Source organism: Cajanus cajan, chromosome 4 (genome assembly GCF_000230855.2).
Source record: "Cajanus cajan strain Asha chromosome 4, NIPB_CcT2T_4, whole genome shotgun sequence".
Taxonomy (NCBI): domain Eukaryota; kingdom Viridiplantae; phylum Streptophyta; class Magnoliopsida; order Fabales; family Fabaceae; genus Cajanus; species Cajanus cajan.
The window spans coordinates 74722258-74744264 of NC_138520.1; the positions used below are offsets into that span (position 1 = coordinate 74722258).

The following is a 22007-nucleotide window of genomic DNA, read 5'->3' on the forward strand; positions in this document are numbered from 1 at the left end:
TATAATTATCGGATAAAATTTTAACTATTCAATCAATTTTATTAAAATAATATATTTTGTTATAAATTAAATTTAAAAAATTAAGGGTCAAATTATCACATTTCACTATCAAATTGAATCCTGATTAATCGATATTATTATAATTTTTGTTAACTTTATTATTATTTTTTTTAAAATAAAAAATAAAAAATTTAATCTTTTTTTACTGTTTGCTCAGAACGGGCCGTTCCAAAACCAGAACGGCCCGTTCCAAACCAAGGTTTACTTCCTGAAAACGTCATCCGGAACGGGCCGTTCCATTGTCGTTCCAAATTCCAAAAACATGTTAAAATTTTGCCTCTGGAACGGGCCGTTCTGGTCCCATTTTAATTTAAAAAAGGCCTCTGTGTCTTTAAGCAGAACGGCCCGTTCTGCTTCCGGAACGGGCCGTTCCACTTCCAAAATTTGCCAAAAATGGGCCAGAAACACGAAAAAAAAAATTAAGTAACTCAGAATTCGGTTCCCGGGAATCGAATTCTGAGTTGAAAAAACAAAAAAAAAATAAGATTTTGAAGCAGAACAGTAAATAGTTCTACATTGATAAATAAACCTGCACAGTTGATACTTTTGTAATTTTTTTAAACAAAATATTATTTAAGTAAAAATTTCTACGCTCGTCCATATGAAGTTAATTACTTGATCCCCACCTAATTTTGAGCTTTTTTATTTATTTCAGTGTCAGCCACAAAATTCGGTTGTGGGAAATTGTTTGTAATGAGAAATTTTAGGTAAAGTTTCATAGGTGCGTTATTTTCTAAAATGAGAGTTTTATTTTGGTAATATATTTTAATAAATATTAATTTGATTATAATAATATTGGTGTAACTTTTATTAAGTATTATCAATAACTTTATATTAATTATGAATTTTATAAATTTAACCGTTAGATTGAAAGTTTATATCACTTTATATGTGTATACAAATTTTGTTAAAATTGAACAACTTAAAAGTAATCAAAGTATTTATATTTTAGTATATTTTGAAATGAATATATTACGTCAATTTTTTTTTATAAGAATTAAGTATCAAATCATCTTGGATTAATATCAAATTTTGTATATATGATATAAGAGTAAAGAACTTTCAATCCAATAGTTGAATTTACAAAATTCACATTTAATATAAAATTATTAAGTAGTGTAATACTTAGTAAAAGTCACATCAGTGTTATTATAACTTTCCTCATATTATAAAGATAAATTTTCAATTCTAAGAGAATAATAACTCCATTTATAAAACTATAATAAGTTTTGTTCTATTTAATATACTATGAGAAATGATAGTAACATACCATCCAGCACACTTTTTAAATAAATTCTCAATTATTGAAAAATATAAAATTTAGTGATCATGTATTCTATTTAATGACTCATTCTTTCTCTCCTAATTTTATAATTTTTAATAAATTTTATCCAATAAAATATATATTAAAAAAAATATGTCAAAGAATATTGTATTAACACTTCTTAATATATTGTAGGATTATAGTAGTAAAAGATTGGAACAGCATACACATAACCTTAAATTTGAATCCTATTATCTAATTTCTACATATTAAAAAATAATATAGGATCACATGCTTATGTGGTTGAGAAGGTCAAGATAAATGTTTCGAGACATTAATTAAAAATCACAAATTCTCATATTCTATTATTTCTTTGATGTATAAAATATATAAAGGTTAGGCACGAAACGATGGTCCTCAATGTTAAATGAAACTTTGCTAGCTAAACATATAACACAAAGTCATAGATTTCAACTTTATATGGCCCATAGAACACACAAATTTATTGTATATCATCATCCAGTTTGAGTTAGACCCCTCCCATACAATTCTTGCTAATGATTAAAGATGCCAAGGCCATGGTAATATGAAATACTTGTTACATATATAACAATGAGCTCACGTGGTTTAGAGAACAATTCCATCAATTGCATGGAATACAACTTGCAATATCTTTCCACCTTAACCTTGTGTTCCTATGCTACTAGCTATATAAAACCTACCCTCCGGCCCATTCATTTTTATATCACCTCAAACTCCAAATCCACACCCAAAAAACAAAGCCAATGACAACAAAGTTGTTTATCCTCTTCATATTTCTCTCTTACACTATACCTTCCCTTTCTAAAAGGTATTGCAATCCAGAAGACAAAAGGGTCCTTCTCCAAATCAAGAAAGAATTCAACAACCCAACCCTTCTCTCTTCATGGAAACCAAACACTGATTGTTGCCATGACAAGTGGCACGGTACCCAATGCAACCACAATACAAACCGTATTGAATCTTTAAAGCTCTCATACAACAACCACCTTGCCTCTCAAATTCCACCCTCAATTGGTAGCCTACCTTACTTGGAAACCCTTTTCCTCTTCCATTTACCAAACCTCACAGGCCCAATTCCTCGGCCCATATCCAAGCTGACCCATCTCAAGTACCTCACCATTAGTGCAACCAACATTTCAGGCCCAATACCTAACTTCCTGGCCCAACTCAAAAGCCTCATTAATCTGGATCTCACCTTTAACAACCTCTCTGGGCCACTCCCCTCCTCTCTCTACCAATTGCCTAATCTCACAGGAATCTTTTTGGGCTATAACAAGCTTACAGGCCCAATCCCTTACTCATATGGGTTCTTCAATGATAAGAACTATAACAACCCAAATTTGTACCTCTCTCACAACAAACTATCGGGGAGAATCCCAATGTCCTTGGGAAGGTTGAATTTTTCATCTATTTCTTTGTCACATAACAAGTTTGAAGGTGATGCATCCATGCTTTTTGGGCCCACCAAAGTGACGGCAGGAATAGACATTTCGTGGAACAAGTTTGAATTTGATTTTGGAAAAGTGGAATTGCCTAAGGTAACAACATCATTAGCATTGGATGTGAGTCACAATCAGATATATGGTAACCTCCCTGTTGGGATAGAAAATGTGTTTATGCTGAACGTGAGCTACAATAAGTTGTGTGGTGAGATTCCAAAGGGTGACAATGGGAATAGCCATGATCATGATGTGTACTCTTACATTCATAATAAGTGTTTGTGTGGATCACCACTTCCGAGCTGCAAGTGATCACTAGTATTTCTTTCCTATACAAGACGAATTGTATTAAGAAAGAGTTAATAGACATGTGTTCATTTTTAAACATTGTGTGTTCCTTGTTTGTTTGAATAATGAGTTGTTCTACCATGAAGCAACGTGAAAAGCACCCTCATGGGTGAGGCATTATGTTTTCGAATTTTGATTATACAGAATATATTAAAAAAAAATTGATGATATAAAAATATATATATATATATGTTTTAATTTATATTTGTATGAGAGATGAAAATTATAATAACAAAAATATCATTCATTAAAAAATATCTCCCTCCCCTTCTCTTGTCATCATCTCCGCCTTTGGCTACCTGGGCCTCACCCACCACTCCTCTTTTTTTGTTGTCGAGTTCAACACCTCCTTCCACCCTTCCCTCATGTAGCTATGATTGTCCTTGTTGGACTTCTTTTTGAGTGTTTTTCAACGTTAATACTTTTAATCACATGGTGTTATTTGATAAAGATAGTTAGGAATTTAAGAATATCACTTAATAATATGCCTTTGATCAAATGTTTTATTTCAAACTTTTGATGGGGATAAGATGAAATTGAAACAAGTTTTTTTCATTTTAATTTTCTTCTACTTTATTTCCAAACAATACACCAATAATAAAGATTCAATTGGGAAAGGATGGATCTGGTCACTAAATTATCTTTCATATTCCGTATGTAAAGTTTTTTTAAATAATGAACTAATGATAAAATACAAGAGATGAATCTTTATTCACTTATGCTAAAATTTTAAGATACAAAATTTGAAATTGTATTACATCTCTCGTCGCCACCACATCATCGTCATGACAATGTTTATGATCTACAAACAATATAAATAGAGACATCGAAAATTTTGATTGAAGGACAAAAATGTAAATTTAAAAATAACTTTAAAAATATACTCCTAGATAATGTTTAATATATCTAACCATTAAATTTTTAATTAATATATCCAACCTTTTTAAATCATGATTTATCCATATACCAACCAATAAACACTTTAAAATTACAAAACTTTAGTACGTCATTGATGAGGCACCACGGCTTAATTGTATAACAGTTCCTTGAATAATTGTCTTCAATATCAAGGCATGCAATAAGTTTTTTCTTTTCTTTTTTAAATATGAAAGTTATGTATTTTTATCATTCAATAAATATATATATATATATATATATATGTGACTATTTAACATTTTTTTCTATTTCCCTCTTCTTATCATTTTTGCAGGATCTTAATCATTTTTTTCATTTATATATTAATATTTATATTCTAACGCTTGATTGGAATAGCGAAATTTAGAAGCATCAATTGATGGTGGTCTTCCTAACATTAAGTTAAGAAAACAAAGATTTTGTTTTAGCCCAATAAAATAAAGTGGTTTTTCAAATAGAATAAATTAATAATATTACTATTAGAATTGTATTAGTTATTAGATGTTAGTTACTTGATATGCAAGTATCCGAATGTAAGTTAATTAGTTAGTTTGCTATTAATAGTTAGCTGATTGATCTCAATTATTGATTGGTTCAAGTTAGTTAGAAATCAACGGTTGGATGATGTAATATATATATTGTAGCTTCCTTTGTTAGCGATTAGAATGAAAATCATTTTCACATATTCTCAGTTTTTGCTCTAAGCTCTTCTCTCTATTTCTCTCAAATTACTCAACCATGGAGATTCTCAATTTTTACATGGTATCAGAGCTCCTTTTGAAGAAGTTTCTGATTACCGCTGCGAAATCTCTGATCCTCCATTCTCTTCTTATATTCAACACAGATTATTTCACAATCTGTTACTTTCGATCTTTTTTGATCGAATTTTCCGTTTATTCGAATCTTGCAAAGGAGACATCGATTTCTTGCGATCGATTCATTCTTCGGTTTTCTTTTTCTGATTGAAGTTTGATTTAGCAAAGGAGACATCGAATTCTTGCGATTGAACTTGCAAATTTCTTTTTCAATTTTGGCGGGAACTGTTTCAACAATTCTCAGTTTTCTGTTATTTCTGTTATCGAAGTGATTGAACTTACTTCTCATCAATGGCGAATGCTAATGTGGTGGTGAATTACCTCAATGATCCGACAAGTCCTTTTTTCATGCATCCTAGTGAAAATCCAAGTGCTAGCTTGGTTACTCCTCTGTTGAATGAAAATGGCAGTAACTATCATTCGTGGTCACAGGCGATGATTATGGCGTTGGAATCCAAGAATAAACACATGTTCGTGAATGGATTACTACCAAAACCGAATGTTGATGACAATACGTTTGCGGCATGGAGTAGATGCAATATCATGGTTCGATCGTGGATCAATAACTCGATTTCTCCAACAATTGTTCAGAGTGTGATGTGGTTTTCAACTGCATTAGAGGTATGGAAAGATCTTAAACATCGATTTTATCAAGGAGATATGTTTAGAATTTGCGATTTGCATGAAGAAATGTTGGCTGCTAAACAAGGAGATTTGTCGATCAGTGCTTATTACACTTATTTGAAAGGTTTATGGCAGGAGTTAGATGATTTTATGCCTATTCCTAGTTGTCAATGTCAAATTAAGTGTAACTGCATACTTGTGCCAACTATTCTGTCAAATAGAGACAAAATCTATGCTATTAGATTCTTAAAAGGACTGAATGAACAATATGCAGCAGTTAGATCCCAAATTATGTTGATGGAACCTTTTCTAGATATAAGTAAAGTGTATTCTATGGTAAGCCAACAGGAGAGACAAATGAACTTATTGAATGATGATTCAGTTAAGACTTTAGCCACTGCTTCTGTGAATGCTGTTGGTAGAGGAAGATCTAGGGGAAGAGGTTACAAGAGTAACACAGCCAATTCTACATCTGGTAGAGGTAGAGGACAATACACTGGAAAAGGTCAAAACACTAAGGTTTGCACTTTTTGCAACCGAACTGGACACACAGAGGATATTTGCTATAGGAAACATGGTTTTCCTGCACATTATTTCAAGAACAATGACACTGCTGCAGCCAATAATTTGGTTGGTTCTAATGAGGAACAGTTTGAAGATGAAATTGATGAACTTCAATCTGAAAAGGATAATCAAGAGAATTCTGGTCTTACCTTCACACCTGATCAACACAAAGCTTTATTGGTTTTACTCAAACAAACTTCAATATCACAGTCTCAGCATTCTACAAACCAAATTACTACCTTAAACACTACCCAAACCAATTCAGCATCAGGTAAACAGCTTAACCAGTCTCATTTCTGGATTCTAGACATAGGAGCCACAGATCATGTGTGTTTCTCCTTGTCTGAATTCCAATCTTATAAACAAATTCCATCAGTTTCTGTCAAGTTACCTGATAGCAGCATCACAATTACAAAGATTGCAGGGACTGTGATGTTTTCAAACCAATTTTATTTGACTAATGTTCTATATTTGCCTAGTTTTACCTTTAATTTGATTTCAATATCTCGTCTAACTAATAGCCTATTCTGTAAATGTATTTTTTCTGCTTCTAATTGTCACATACAGGATATCCATACATTGAAGATGATTGGTGCAGCTGAGCTCAGAGGGGGCTTATATGCAATGATGTCTAGAGGATTAACCACAAATTTACTAAAAACAGAATTCAAACCAATCAAACCTCCTGATCTTTCAACTGCAGCCATTCATCACATCAATTCGGTCAATCATACTGATATCTGGCACAGAAGATTTGGATACCCTGCCCATGATAAACTCTTAGTTCTTAGTAAAACCTTTCCTTTTATTACATGTACCAAGCATAGTAATAATAGCCCTTGTGATATCTGTCATTATGCAAAACAAAAAAGACTTGTTTTTCCTTCTAGTGATTCTCACTGTAATAGACCTTTTGATATAATAAATGTGGATATTTGGGGTCCTATTTCTGTCCCTTCTACTTTTGGTCATAAATATTTCCTAACTATAGTTGATAATCACACACGTCATACTTGGCTTTTTCTCATGAAACAAAAATCCGAAGTCCCTAAACTACTAGAATCTTTTGTTGTCATGGTTGAGAACCAGATTGATATAAGAATCAAGTGCATAAGATCGGATAATGGTCCCGAATTCAATATGACTGAATTTTTTCAATCAAAAGGGATTATTCACCAAGTATCTTGTGTTGAGACTCCTCAACAAAATGGAATTGTTGAGAGGAAACACCAGCATATTCTAGGGATAGCTAGAGCCTTAATGTTCCAATCTTCTTTACCCAAATGTTTCTGGAACTATGCTGTGTCTCACTCAGTTTTTTTGATTAACAGACAACCCTCTTCATTTCTAAATAACAAAACACCTTAAGAAATGCTCTTTAAACAGCAGCCCAACGTTATTGACTTAAAGGTGTTCGGTTGTCTGTGTTTTGCTTCTACACTCACTACTCAGAGAAAAAAGCTAGATCCTAGAGCAAGGAAGTGTATATTTCTTGGTTTTAAGTCAGGGATTAAAGGTTATGTGATGTTTGATCTCAAAAGTAAAGAAACCTTTATCTCTAGAAATGTCATTTTCTATGAGGATGTTTTTCCTTTTTCAAAGGAGTCACTGTCATGTAATAATGACATTCATACTGACATGTCTAGCCAAACCTTACCAATAACATCCTTCAGTGATCTTAACCAATTTTTAGACTACCCTGAACCTAATATCAATCCTGTTCCTGCCACTCAAGATCATTTACTCAATCAATCACCAATTCCAAACATAAATGATATTCCTGATTCTCCTCCACAATCACCTGTTCCTCACCAGAATATTCCAAATCAGAACCAACCTGTTTTGAGGAGATCAGAGAGGAACCATCAACCTCCATCCTACCTCAAAGATTATCATTGCAATCTTGCCTTAAAAGGAGCTATAACTGCATCAATCAACTCTAATGTCAGGTATCCTTTGTCTCAATTTCTTAGCTATGATAAACTGTCTTCTACTCATAAAAACTACACCTTAGCCATTTCCACTAATTCTGAGCCACGAACCTATGCTGAGGCTGTGGTTGATGAGTGTTGGAGAAAAGCCATACAAGCTGAATTGTTGGCACTTGAGAAGACTAAGACTTGGAGACTCGTGGTTCTTCCTGAAAATAAAAAAGCCATAGGTTGCAAGTGGGTTTTCAAGGTAAAACACAATGCTGATGGGACTATAGAAAGATACAAAGCAAGATTAGTTGCAAAGGGTTATACTCAAACTGTTGGAATCGATTATCTTGAGACATTTAGCCCCGTGGTGAAAATGACAACAGTTAGAGTTCTTCTTGCTTTGGCATCTAAGTTCAATTGGCATTTACATCAACTGGATGTAAATACAGCATTCCTTCATGGTGACTTATATGAAGAGGTTTATATGGAACCTCATCCTGGTTTGGCAGTAGCACCTAATGTTGTTTGCAAACTTGAAAAATCCCTATATGGTCTAAAACAAGCAAGTAGGCAATGGAATGCCAAACTCACTGCTGTTTTGCTATCCTGCGGTTATTATCAATCACAAGCTGATCATTCTTTGTTCACTAAATCATCTGGCCAGGACTTCACTGTTATACTTGTCTATGTAGATGATTTAGTACTAGCAGGCACATCTTTGACAGAAATTAGTCGATTGAAGCAAGTATTGGATGAAAAATTCAGTATAAAAGATCTTGGTATACTAAAGTACTTTCTAGGTATGGAGGTAGCCAGATCAACAAAAGGGATTAATCTATGTCAAAGAAAATATGCTCTGGATTTGTTATCTAGTGCAGGATTGCTAGGAACGAAACCTGTATCTACACCTATGGATAGCACCATCAAGTTACATAGTGCTTCTGGTCCAGCTTATGCTGATGTAACAGGTTACAGGAGAATGATTGGAAAATTGGTGTATTTGACTCATACACGACCAGACTTATCTTATGCTGTAAGTCATTTAAGCCAATTCTTGGATAAACCCACAGTTGCTCACTACAATGCTGCAATCCGAGTCTTGAAATATTTGAAGAATGAACCAGGAAAAGATGTGTTCTTTCCTGCATCTTCTTCTGACAAGGTACAAGGTTTTAGTGACTCTAATTGGGCATCTTGTGTAGACACAAGGAGATCAGTTACAGGTTACTGCTTCTTTATTAGTGACTCTTTGATTTGCTGGAAAAGTAAGAGACAACGCACAGTATCTCGATCCTCAGCAGAAGCTGAATATCGTGCATTATCTCTTGCTGGTTATGAAGCTCAGTGGTTAACCTATCTCTTTGCTGATCTGAAATTGCAACATTACAAACCTATTTCTCTATTTTGTGATAATCAATCTGCTCTTCATATAGCTGCCAATCCCGTTTTTCACGAACGGACAAAACATATCGAGATTGATTGTCACTCAATTCGAGAAAAAGTGCAAGCTGGGATTGTTCATCTTCTACCAGTGCGGAGTGCTCACCAACTCGCTGATGTTTTTACGAAGCCTCTTGCGTCTGGGCCATTTCACTTGAATATTTCCAAGCTAGGAATGTGTAATATATGTAACATCTCAGTTTTCAACATGATTATTACTATTATTATTATTATTGTCATTATTACTATGTGGTATTTGGTCATAAATTGGTGGTTATATTTTACTTCAATTATAGATAATTCACACTCCATTTATGCTTAGAAAGATATGTGTGTTGTTAGATCTAATTAGATAGTTGTGAAATTTTTTTTTTTTAGAATCATTTCTCGCTGGGCTGACTGACTAGTCTCAGTGTCCGAGGCATAACTTGGGCTGTGATGGTCCAAATGATGCAAAATTGGTGTCAATGGAAATCTAAGAGAAAAACGCACAACTTTTGCAGAAATAGCCATTTGCAAAATCGGTCGTTTAGAAGGTCAAAATTGGACTTTTATTAATACAATTGTTTCTCGCTGGGCTGATTGGCAAGCCTCGGTGTTTGGGGTATAACTTGGTCGGTGGTTGTTCAAATGATACAAACTTGGTGGCTATGGAAAGATAAGAGAAAATCCTACAACTTTCATGAAGGAAATATTTTCAGATTCGGCTGTCTATAAGGTCCAAATCAGTAGCCAAAGTCGGTGCGGAAAAGAACATGGCACCAACTCCATTAATTCACACCAACTCCATTAATTCATCCCACCAACTTCTATAATTCATTCCACTAATTCATTCCACTTAGTTTTGTCTATCTTTTTCTCCATTATTTTACATTATTTTAATGTGTTATGGAGGCTATAAATAGGCCTTCACTTCTCCATTGCAAACCATCCCAAGAAACACTTCTCATTCTCATCCTCTCTTCTCTCATACTCTCTTCTTTCCCTCTTCTTCTCTTTGAAGACCAAGGGAAATCTAGAGGAGGAGGTTCTGTCCTAGTTTTAGCTCCGGCCCCTATTTTAGACGGAAGGAGCCTTGGGGAGGCAGCTGTGCTATAGTCTCAGTTTCTGCCCGAGTTTCAATTCAGGTTTATCCAAGTAAGGGTGGCATTTATAAAATTAATCTAGTATGGGTAGTACTTATAAGACTTAATCTAGTATACATGAGCATGATAGGAGTAGTATAACTTTTAATATGCTATTTTGTTTGTATGAAGGTTGTTATTTATTTAAATTGATAGTTGTTATTTATTCAAGTTGGTGGTTGTTTTGGATATTTAATTTGGCATGGTTATGATTATGTTTATATATATAATTATGAAGTATGTGTATGTGGTTTGGAAAAGTAAATAGGACTGAGAGGAGTAAGGTTATGGATGGGAGGTCTCTTGGTGAGATCAGGGATATAATCTTTGGAGAAAATATGGTATTTCGGAATCCCATTGTGAGGATTTCCAATTTGGAAATTTTCCAAGGATTATATAGTAAACCGCTTCAGATGTTAGGTGAATTCTGAAGTACTCCTCTAAGTATCTATTTGCTACCGGTATGGGTCTGGGTCGAGTCATACCGATGGATGAGGTGACCCCACCAGGGTTACGTGACGACGTAATCCAACTGTATACTTTCCATGAGAGGTTAGGCGTGACACATGGGTTGCTGACATGTTTCACCGTATCAACACTTGGTTTGGATAGGTGTTGAGGCCAACATTTGGTTTGGATGTGTTGGTTACATCATGGATTATACGGTGGTGTGACTTTGCTTTGGATGTAGATTATGTATACATATGGTATGGATTGTATACTATGGTTATGGATTTCTTTAATTAATATGTATGCATTGGCATGGAGGTGTATACATTATATTGGTTTATATCTATCTTGGAAATACATGTTGGCTTGAATAAATAATTGTTAAATGATATTTATACTATGGTTGGTTTTATACGTGCTAACCCTTATGTTTCCATGTGGTGGAACTGTGATGATCTCACTATGTGGGGGAGCAGATTAGGTGTGAGGCCATGGGATAGCAAGGAGTCTTCTGGGTAGCTGCTTTGAGAAGTGGCTAGGCTTAGAGCTTGACCAGCACCTAGGGTGTTTCTGTTAATGGTTAATGTTAATATATTTTGGATGACTGTATGATTTTACTGAGAATGACTAATATACTTATGTTTGCTATTATGAAAACAATTTTTACACTCTAGCGTAGCTGGCTTTTGCTCTATTTTTTTTATTATAAATGCTCTTTTATTTTGGTTGGTTATTGATGTGATGACCTAAGGTGGGTCGTTACAATATACACCTTCCAGCTTGAGGGGGTCTATTAGAATTGTATTAGTTATTAGCTGTTAGTTACTTGATATGCAAGTATCTGAATGTAAGTTAATTAGTTAGTTTGCTATTAATAGTTAGCTGATTGATCTCAATCATTGATTGGTTCAAGTTAGTTAGAAATCAACGGTTGGATGATGTAATATATATACTGTAGCTTCCTTTGTTAGCGATTAGAATGAAAATCATTTTCACATATTCTCAGTTTTTGCTCTAAGCTCTTCTCTCTATTTCTCTCAAATTACTCAACCATGGAGATTCTCAATTTTACAATTACAATAAAGAAAGATTTTCTTTTGGCCTCCTCTAAAATTACAGGAATAGATTCTGACGTTTCCTACAGTGAATTCGCCGACCAATCTGCAACAATGGTCGAACTTCATATTGTGGAATTTAATGTTCTGAATTTATCAAGCTTACCGGTTTTCTTTATAAATCTTTAGGTGAGAATAGGGATGACAATGGGCCCCATGGGGGCGGGTAATAATAAACTCGCTCTCGTCTCGCTAGATAAAAATTGGCCCTATACTCACCCCATATTCGCGCGGGTATTCATTAAGCGGGTATTCATAAATTTCTTGAATACCCACGGATATCCATGGATATTTATAAATTTTTAAGAAATTTAAAAAGTTATATTACAAATAATTTTAAGTTTATATTTAATGTCATTGAAATATTAAAAATAAAAATTCAATGTTAATTTTGAACTTGTATTTAACGTTAATTTTGTTGAAATAATAATAAAAATACAAGATAATCAATAACATAAAATACATCAATCTCACAAGTAAGTTAAAGTCTTATCACAAAGCTACAATAATTCAATCTTTCATAATTTCAAACGCAAGTAAACAACTTAAAATACATAAATTTTATTGGTCCAATCAAAGCTAGAAAATTAATCAAATTACATCCAACATAATTTTATAACATGCTTAACGCATGTTGGTAACTTCATCAACCTCTCTTTTGTAAGAAAAAAGATGAGAGTATAGTTTTAGGGTTATGTAGTACAAAGTTAATTAGGATATTTAAGAAATATTATTAAACGGGTACCCGCGGGTATGGATATCATCATACCCGCCCCCGCCCCGTTTATAAACGGGTAAAAAATTATTCGTCCCCATTATCCACGGGTACCCAATTAACCTATTCATTTATTATCCGTAGCGGATTTTACCCGCAGATACCCGCGGGTACGGATATTTTTGTCATCCCTAGGTGAGAACTCCTTTCAACTTAAAGTTATATTTGATTAAACTTATCGAAAAGTACCTATAAGAAAAAAAAAATAGAATAAAACAAACTCCTATGTAAGTTAAACTTACTGATAAATTTACTATTACGGAGAATATGAATCTTATTTCTTAAGGAAAGGGAAAATAATATGTTACAATCAGAGTCATATTTCTTCATCGCTCATCAAGACACACTATTAGATTTTAATTCTTTAACAACATTTTCTTTCTTATATTTGTTAAAATGTTATTATATATTAAATAAATAGGTTATTTTGTAACATTTTTTTGAAAAATGTTACTATAGATATAATAACATTTTTTATTTCAATATTATTCTTTCTAATTGTTCTCAAAATCAAAGTCTCATATTGAATAAAAAAATGTAACATAGGTTATATCGAAATATTTGACTATAATTGCTTCTAAAATCAAAGTCTCACATCGAGTAAAAAGAAGTATATTTCTCTCATTTATGATTGTTACTCATAATTAAAGTCTCACATCGAATAGATGAATGACTCATAAAGAGTATATATATAATCATATAATTATACTTAAGATAAATAAATTTTGATATTTTATATATAATTAGTGGTGATTAACTAAGAATGTCTTCCCCTAAAACAAATTAAGAATGTCTTTAATCTTCTCTTAAAGATTGATAGTAATATCTAAATTAAAATTAATTATCATTTTATAGAGTTAACAAAATTTTAGCAACATCATAAAAATGTTACAAAAATAAAACTTTGTTAACCTTTGAAAAATATTGCCTAATTATGTAAAAATGTTATTAAAGGTTTAGTAACATGGACTATACACAACATTTAATAATATATTGCTAAAGTAAATTAGTAACATTTATACACAATTAACCAACATTTCTTAAATGTTACTGAGAATGGAGGTAAAATTTTGATTATACATATGCCTTTTATGAGCGGGAATGATGAGATGCTGTTAAAGCAATTTAAAAGGTACATGATGACTGAATTTGATATAACTGATGAGGTAATTTCCTAGGCGTTGAAGACTGAAGTGGTGCAAACTGCATATGGCACATTTATTAGTCAACGAAAGTATGCATATGGTTGGAATGAAGTCTTATGTATTTAAGTATTTAATTAACAGCTACACGTCCTGATCTCATGTTCACCGTAAGTCTAATTAGTAGGTACATGGAGCACCCATCACAGAAGAAGTACTTGAGGTTATCTAGTTAATTATGTCTTTATGATGAATTATATATCAGGAATAGTTTCATGTTAACCGGTTATTACTCTTCATATATAAATATTATATTTTGGGGAGGGTGATAATAACTGTAGATAGGGACAAGTTTGTTTATTTTAATTTGTTTCTGATTTAGTCAAATATAGCACAATTATAGGAGCAGTATAATCGTGGCTGTTATCTTATTTTGTGTTGGTTGTAATGCTATTTTAGTAACCCTAGTTTAACTAGTGTTTATTATTCCCAAAACATTTCTAGTTCAGTTCTAACAATTTCTTCACCGAGAGGAGGTCTTGACTGAGCCCTAGCTTAATTGGTTCCTCTTGGCCCTTTTTCTGCTTATATTTTGTTGCCATTTTCCGAGTAAAAGTATAAGAAAAAGAAGAAGAAGACATATTAATCAATGGCGGTGAAACCGACGAAAGCGCAGAAGAAGGTAGCGTACGATGCTAAACTGTGCCGGCTTCTGGACACTTACACACAAATTCTGGTGGTGGCTGCTGACAACGTGGGATCTAACCAGCTTCAGAACATTCGAAAGGGTCTACGTGGCGACTCCATTGTGCTCATGGGAAAGAACACCATGATGAAGCGCTCTATAAAGCTCCACTCCGAAGCCACTGGCAACAACATCTACCTCAACCTTGTTCCCCTTCTAGTGGTCAGTACCTTAATATTCTTGGGACTTTCCATCCGATGAAATGATACACATGCAACAATTTCTATAACATTCAAAAAATGGACATACAAAAATAATATTTTACAAGTTTTTATATATCATTACTTTTTTTATCGATAGTTCTGTATTAACAATAAAGTTAGAAGGTAAGATTTTATGTATATTATTTAAGTTTTTTTTTTTTGTTATTAGGCCAACCTTAATGTGTTTTGGCATTAATGTTTGTGAGTTTGAACCATTCAAGTGATTGGTCGATTGATTTAATGTACGTTGAATCTTGCAGGGTAACGTGGGGTTGATTTTCACCAAAGGGGACGTGAAGGAGGTTAGCGAAGTTGTTGCTAAGTACAAGGTAGGGATTTTCACTTGCTAGGTTTTGTTTACCGTTTTTATTTTTGGTGCTTTTATTTAATTTTAATGTGGTGCAATGAATCAATCGTCTTTGGCAAATAGCCAGTGTGTAAATTTTTTCTAATAAATTTTATACCCTGCAAAGCTTATTGGAAGACGGTTTATGCATGGTTTATGGATATATTTTGGAAATGAATAATGATATCTAAACATTCAAAATTTACAAACACTCAAATAACTCCTTTTATGTCTCACATTTCAGTTGCAATATTTTTCTTGTATATAATGCTATGTGTTGATTTTTTATTAAAAAAATATAGTTTATTACACTTTTGTTCTCCTTATTTATTTCTCAATTTCACAAATTTCATTCCATTATTTTCCTCTTTTTTTTTCCAATTTGATCTCCTACAATTTTAGTTCACAATTTTGATTCACGCATGAACTTAACATCCGGTATTTAATAAAAATGTTGTGCATGTAGTGGTGCAGTAAATTGTCTCATCAGTATTTCTAAAATATTAGATGTTAAAGTTATGGATCAAAATTACTTAATTAAAATAATGAAATTAGTCTGTATTGTGTAATTGCAAAAGTGAAAAATTAAAAAAAGAAAATGGAAGATGGAAATGGAAAATTTGAGAAAGTGAAGCAAAAGTAATTAAGCCAAGAAATTATATCTGTATGGTGTTGGAAGTTTGGTGCATAGTTGCATGAAAAAATTTAGCTTTAAGCTGCTGCTTGGTTGCTATATATTCAGTTTTGAATATTAATATTGTTGTTATTGAAATGTTCTTTACAGGTGGGAGCTCCTGCTCGTGTTGGATTAGTTGCACCTATTGATGTTGTTGTTCCTCCAGGCAACACAGGGCTGGATCCCTCTCAGACTTCTTTCTTCCAGGTTTCTGCAATTAATCTTGTTCCTAATCCTAGAAGAAAAAGTGAATATAACATATGGTGTTTATTACGTTAATTTGATGTATATACAAATTATATATATTTCAGGTGCTTAACATTCCTACCAAGATTAATAAGGGTACTGTGGAAATTATCACCCCTGTGGAATTGATTAAGAAGGGAGAGAAGGTTGGCTCTTCAGAATCAGCATTGCTTTCCAAGCTTGGGATAAGGCCATTCTCTTATGGGCTTGTTGTGGTTTCTGTTTATGACAATGGTTCAGTTTTTAGCCCTGAGGTTCTTGACCTCACTGATGATGACCTCGTTGAGAGGTTTGCTCTTGGTGTGTCCATGGTGTCTTCTCTTTCCTTGGCTATCTCATACCCTACAATTGCAGCTGCACCACACATGTTTGTCAATGCCTACAAGAACATCCTCTCCGTTGCACTCGCAACAGAATATTCCTTCCCTCAGGCAGACAAAGTTAAGGACTACTTGAAGGTATGTAGATACTATGGATAAATCAAATATCATTATTAATATAATTTATTTTTTTATTATTAAAGTGAATATAAATTATAACTAATTATTTGTGTTGGATAGATAATATAAAATTACTTTACAATGTCATTACATTGTAAAGTAATAGAAATTTGTATCTTATTAAGTGAGTATCTTCTAATTTAATGATAAGATCTATCAAAATTTGTAATTTTCAATCAATAATAAAAATAGTATTAAGAAGAGAATGTAAGAAATATTTATGGGTTATAATTATTAATAAAAAAATAATTTTTATTTCTTAACAAGTATCCTGTAAAGGTGCTATAGTTAGAACTTTTGTATTAATTATTTTCATGTTTCTTAATTAGTGACCATTGACATGTTGATTGCAGGATCCTAGTAAATTTGCTGTAGCTGTTGTTGCAGTACCTGCTGGTGGTGGCACTGCTCCAGCTGCTGCAACGAAGGAGGAGGCAAAGAAGGAAGAATCGGAAGAAGAATCTGATACTGACATGGGCTTTGGTTTGTTTGATTAAGTGTTGGATGGCTATGCTTATGGAGTCTAGTTTTAACTTTTGCTCTCTGCTTTCGTAAAATACAACTTTTCTTATTTAGGTGTTATTTTCTATTTTGACCATTTATAATGTTTCCATTATTATTATTCTTTATTATAAATAATTCCCGCTTTAATGTTACAACGTGTGACGTGTCTGGCAACTTCGCCGAGAGAAATGCTATTACATGATTAAAATATGGGACACTAATATACAGTTTTACACAACTAAAACTATTTTAAAAAAATTATAAAATGAGATTCATTAGATAGAAAGTGAGGTTCACGTGATTACATGATTTGCAAAAAAAAAATTTATTAATTTCAGCCAATATGCGTTTGAAAAGTATTTTTCATTTGGTTGATATGCATGCTTGAAGGTTAATTTATTTGAGCTACAAAGTTTCGTTGCCACTAGTTAATTATGGGTAGATCGAAGACTAAGGGGGGTGTATTGGATTAGGATTTTAAAGGACTTTTTTAGTTAAAAAAAATCCTGCGGATTTTAAAAGACTTTGCAGGATTTTCATGACTTTTAAGATTTTGCAAGATTCTACAAGACTTAAAATCATGATTTTAATGGATTCTGCAAGACTTTTAAATTAGGATTTTAATGGATTCTGTGGGATTTTGTGGAGTTTTGACATTTGATAAGATTTAAAAAAAATTATACATTCAAATTTAAAAAAAGTCAAAGATAAAAATAATAAATAAAAAAAAATAATGTCTAGATAAATAATAATAATAATTCTCTATAATATTCTATCCTCTTTTTATAGCATCCACTATCAATTGTAACAATTCATCGGAATCATCCTTAATCCAAGCTTCATAGTTTTCTTTTTCTTTTCATTTTTCTTTATTATTTTCTTGTGAATCTCCCATTTGAATTACTAAAACAATATATGTTAAAAAATAGTTATATAAATAATTACGGATAATAGACAAAATCAATAAAATTATATTATTATTTTTAGAAGCACACCATCATACAAGATCGAATATATTTTTGCTATCCAAATGGATCAAATACCTCAGTTATTATAAAAAAAATGTAAAAACGAAAATATAGAAACATAAGATAATTTTTTATATAAAAAAATTAGTATATTCGATACTGAAAAAATATTTAGATATATAATTTTTTTTTATATAAACAGAAGTATTTAGATATAGAGAATATATATATATATATATATATATATATATATATGATAATTTTTAACGATATTTATAAATATAAATTATTCTAACAAATATTTTAACAATATTTTCTTTTTTAAAAAATAAGTTAATGAAGGCATAAATCTTAAACCCTAAAAAATTAGATATTGCAATGTCTTATGTTAATTTTCTTTTTTTAAAATATAAAAAATCTTAATTTCATAATATAAAAATAAAAAAGAAAAATTCATAGTAAAAAAAATAAAATAATTGTTGAGTCATAAAAGGAGGAGGGATAAGAGTAACAAATTCAAGGGAAAGAGAGAATTCGCAATTTTTATGCTAAAAGGGTTCTTCCCCCTACTAAGATCCATTTTTATCTCATTCTACTCACAAAAACCCTAACAAATTCATCTTTTATATATATATATATATATATATATATATATATATATATATATATATATATATATATATATATTGTTGAGATTATGATATCAATTTCATCTTTCACCTTTTTCTTTTCTTAACGTGTGTCATAAAAAAAATTATCACTTAAAAGTTAAAATTTCAAGTATTTTTTTGTGTTATATAAAGGAACAAATTCAACTACATAGAATAAAATAAAGTAAGTCAATTAAAGAGAACGAACAGAAAAATAAAACAAGTCAATGACACTATCATTTACATATTAGAGTTTCACAAAATAGGAGAATGGTATGAGAATAGTATTATATATGAGCAATGAACAATAGTGTAGTATTATTAGTAGAGAAAAAATGGAGAAGACAAGAGCATAGAAAAAAAAAGATGAAAAACTCACTTGAAAATTCTTAAAACACTTGAAAAATCATTTCAAACAATCCTTCAAAATCCGATGGGTTTGGATGGGATTGTTTTATGAATCTGGTATTTATAGATAACACTAGAAAGTCTTTCAAAATCCCTCTCACACAACAATCCTTTAAAATCCTTAAATTTTTGAATACCAATGGATTGTTTTTAAGTTGTAAAAAATCTCAAATGAATACCAGTGGATTTTAATGGACTCTTTAAAAAATCCTAAAAATCCAGATTGAATACCACTGGATTGTTTTTAAGTGACATAAAATCCTGATTGAATACCAATGGACTTTTTTACTCAAAAAAAGTCTTTTAAAATCCTACGAAATCCTAAACCAATACACCCCCCTAATTGTCACATCTTCACTGGCTAGATAAGAATCTAATACAAAACGAATGGACTGAAGTAAAGAAGAACAAATAATATGAGAGAGAAAACTGAATTGTTGTTCCACCAATATATCAGCTAATTAATTCATATAGCAGTAACGCAGAGAAACTAAATTTATTAATAGTTACAAAATTTAGGGATTATTTTGTATTTTTTAAAAAAATTTAAGGACCAAATTAATCAATAGCATTTTTAGGAACTAAATTAATTGAAAATTTACAATTTTATGGACTTATTTTGTCGTTTTATTAATTTAGGAACCATTTTATCAATGTGAGAATTTTAGAATTAATTTATATTGTTTTTTAGGTATTATAAGTTTATTGTTATACTAAATATATTGTGTTTTAAATATATATGAATCTAGAAATTTTAAATAATGGACACAAGATAATAATTTCTACTTTATATATACGAAGTGATTGACTTTGACTTTTTTACAAAATAAAAATACCCAAAACAATAAAGATACTTAGTTTTTAAAATGATAAGTTGTGACATTTTATTAAAATATGTACTTGAAAAAATGAATATAAAAAAGTTAGTAGAAGCATTAGTATAAAAAAGATATACACATATGATAAGTTAGGGTACTTAGTTTAAGATTTGAGATTTATAAAATCATTATAATCCACTTAAAGATGATTATTTTTGTACACAAAATTTAAAAAAAAATGTTACACTAGAATATAAAATATAATGAAATTAATCAATTGTAATTTTAAAATAAAAAATATCATTATAAATATAATATCATGTTATAAATAGTATAATTTATAAGATAAAAGTATATTATTAATAAATAATTACTTTAAAAGAAATATTTATATATATATATACTTTTTAAAAAAATATATAGGACATGTTAGGAATTCAAAACATAACCCGAGCATTCTAATTTTAAAATTGAAATTTGTCTAAATCTATATGGACTAAATTGGGTTAATGGATAGGTTGACAAGGATAGAGGGAGACACGGACGGATTCAGCCTATGGAGTGTGGAGGCAGTTGTCCCTAATACTTTTTTTATTTGTTTTAATATATATATATATATATATATATATTCTTCTCTCTTATAATAATTATTTTTTCTTTTTAGTTTTTATTTTTTTATAATTTATATAAAGGATTGTGTTTGTTTTCAGTTTTTTAAAAATAAAAAACATTTTCAAAACTTTCATGTATTCTTCTTTATTTTGACTAACTCAATTATTTATGTTTTTCAATCCTAGTTTTCTTTATTGTCCGATATTTATATCTAAAAGATAATTATATATTTAAAAATTTAAATTCAAGTGTAAAATGTGTGTGTTTTATTTCTTTCTTTCTTATCATCATTTCAAATAAATCATAAGAACATGAAAAGTCAAATTAGATAAATGGTCAAATAAATTTTTAATTATTTATGTAAAGAAAGATTTTACTATTAAAAATAAAAATTCATTAATTATTTTTAAAATATGAAAAATTGTAATAAATTAATGATGATATATATTTAAAATTTTAAATAGTATATCAAATTTTTAGTATTATAAATTTTTCTTTTATAAGCATTGACTCTCCATTATATATATATTTAGCACACGTGCAAGCGAAACGGATCGTTCTGGTTTCAGAACGAGCCTTCATATCATTAAAGAAGGAGTGAGAAGGTATGTCACATATGCATCTACGTGGCATTCACGTCATCACATTTAACACTATTTATAAAATTTGGACGGAAAGTCTCACATTGACATTTTTTAAATTATTGGAGACCAAATTGAAATAAAAAAATTATAAAGGAATAGAATTGAAATTATTAATTATTATAAAAGACTCAATTAAGTGTTTTGCCAAATAAATACATTTTACATTAATTTTTATTATTGCCAACAAAATTATTAAATATTACAATTATAATATATTTTTCAAATGTATCACTGTTCACGTCAATCTATATATTTTTACAAAATATTATTCAGTTTAAATATTTATTACAAAATTAAATACCTAAATAAATTAATATATACATAAATATTTATTTTATTTATATTATAAAATGAAAATTATGTATATGAATATAATAAATATTTTTATTATCATTTTGCATGAATTATATAAATTAAAATAATTGTCTTGAATATGAATATACTTTTTAGCTGATTTTTTTTGAATGAAAATGTTTTTTAAGAATTTTTCTCAACCACTCATCCCTTTAAATATAACATTTCATCTTCAATTTTAATATTTTTGTAAATTATTAACAATTAAAATTTCATATTGCAATTTCATTATAAATATATATTATAATTTATATCTTTTAAAATACTCATTTATTGTAAAATAAACATTTATTT

The 22007-nt window shown here is 30.6% G+C and overlaps 3 protein-coding genes across 3 annotated transcripts; all 3 read left to right on the top strand.

Moving 5' to 3' along the window:
* The first annotated feature begins 2054 nt into the window (after positions 1–2054).
* LOC109801847 (polygalacturonase inhibitor) lies at positions 2055–3190 on the top strand. Its single transcript, XM_020362982.3, has one exon. It carries the CDS (start codon positions 2110–2112, stop codon positions 3115–3117), a length of 1008 nt encoding a protein of 335 aa, XP_020218571.1. The 5' UTR covers positions 2055–2109; the 3' UTR covers positions 3118–3190.
* Positions 3191–5174: 1984 nt separating this feature from the next.
* LOC145957526 (uncharacterized) lies at positions 5175–7439 on the top strand. Its single transcript, XM_083073799.1, has 2 exons — positions 5175–6500; positions 6639–7439. The coding sequence occupies exons 1-2, from the start codon at positions 5175–5177 to the stop codon at positions 7437–7439; spliced, it is 2127 nt and encodes a 708-aa protein (XP_082929925.1).
* Positions 7440–14514: 7075 nt separating this feature from the next.
* On the top strand, positions 14515–17414 carry LOC109803059 (large ribosomal subunit protein uL10). Its single transcript, XM_020364524.3, has 5 exons — positions 14515–14946; positions 15248–15316; positions 16118–16216; positions 16321–16713; positions 17109–17414. Exons 1-5 carry the CDS (start codon positions 14689–14691, stop codon positions 17250–17252), a joined length of 963 nt encoding a protein of 320 aa, XP_020220113.1. The 5' UTR covers positions 14515–14688; the 3' UTR covers positions 17253–17414.
* Positions 17415–22007: the final 4593 nt, after the last annotated feature.

What these genes read in the sequence shown, in the direction of transcription:
- LOC109801847 (XM_020362982.3), top strand. Translation starts at nt 2,110, where the DNA reads ATGACAACAAAGTTGTTTATCCTCTTCATATTTCTCTCTTACACTATA.
- LOC145957526 (XM_083073799.1), top strand. Translation starts at nt 5,175, where the DNA reads ATGGCGAATGCTAATGTGGTGGTGAATTACCTCAATGATCCGACAAGT. An exon ending in TTACAAAGATTGCAGGGACT is followed by an intron (nt 6,501 to 6,638) that starts GTGATGTTTTCA and finishes TGTCACATACAG; the next exon opens with GATATCCATACATTGAAGAT.
- LOC109803059 (XM_020364524.3), top strand. Translation starts at nt 14,689, where the DNA reads ATGGCGGTGAAACCGACGAAAGCGCAGAAGAAGGTAGCGTACGATGCT. An exon ending in ACCTTGTTCCCCTTCTAGTG is followed by an intron (nt 14,947 to 15,247) that starts GTCAGTACCTTA and finishes TGAATCTTGCAG; the next exon opens with GGTAACGTGGGGTTGATTTT. An exon ending in CTCAGACTTCTTTCTTCCAG is followed by an intron (nt 16,217 to 16,320) that starts GTTTCTGCAATT and finishes TATATATTTCAG; the next exon opens with GTGCTTAACATTCCTACCAA.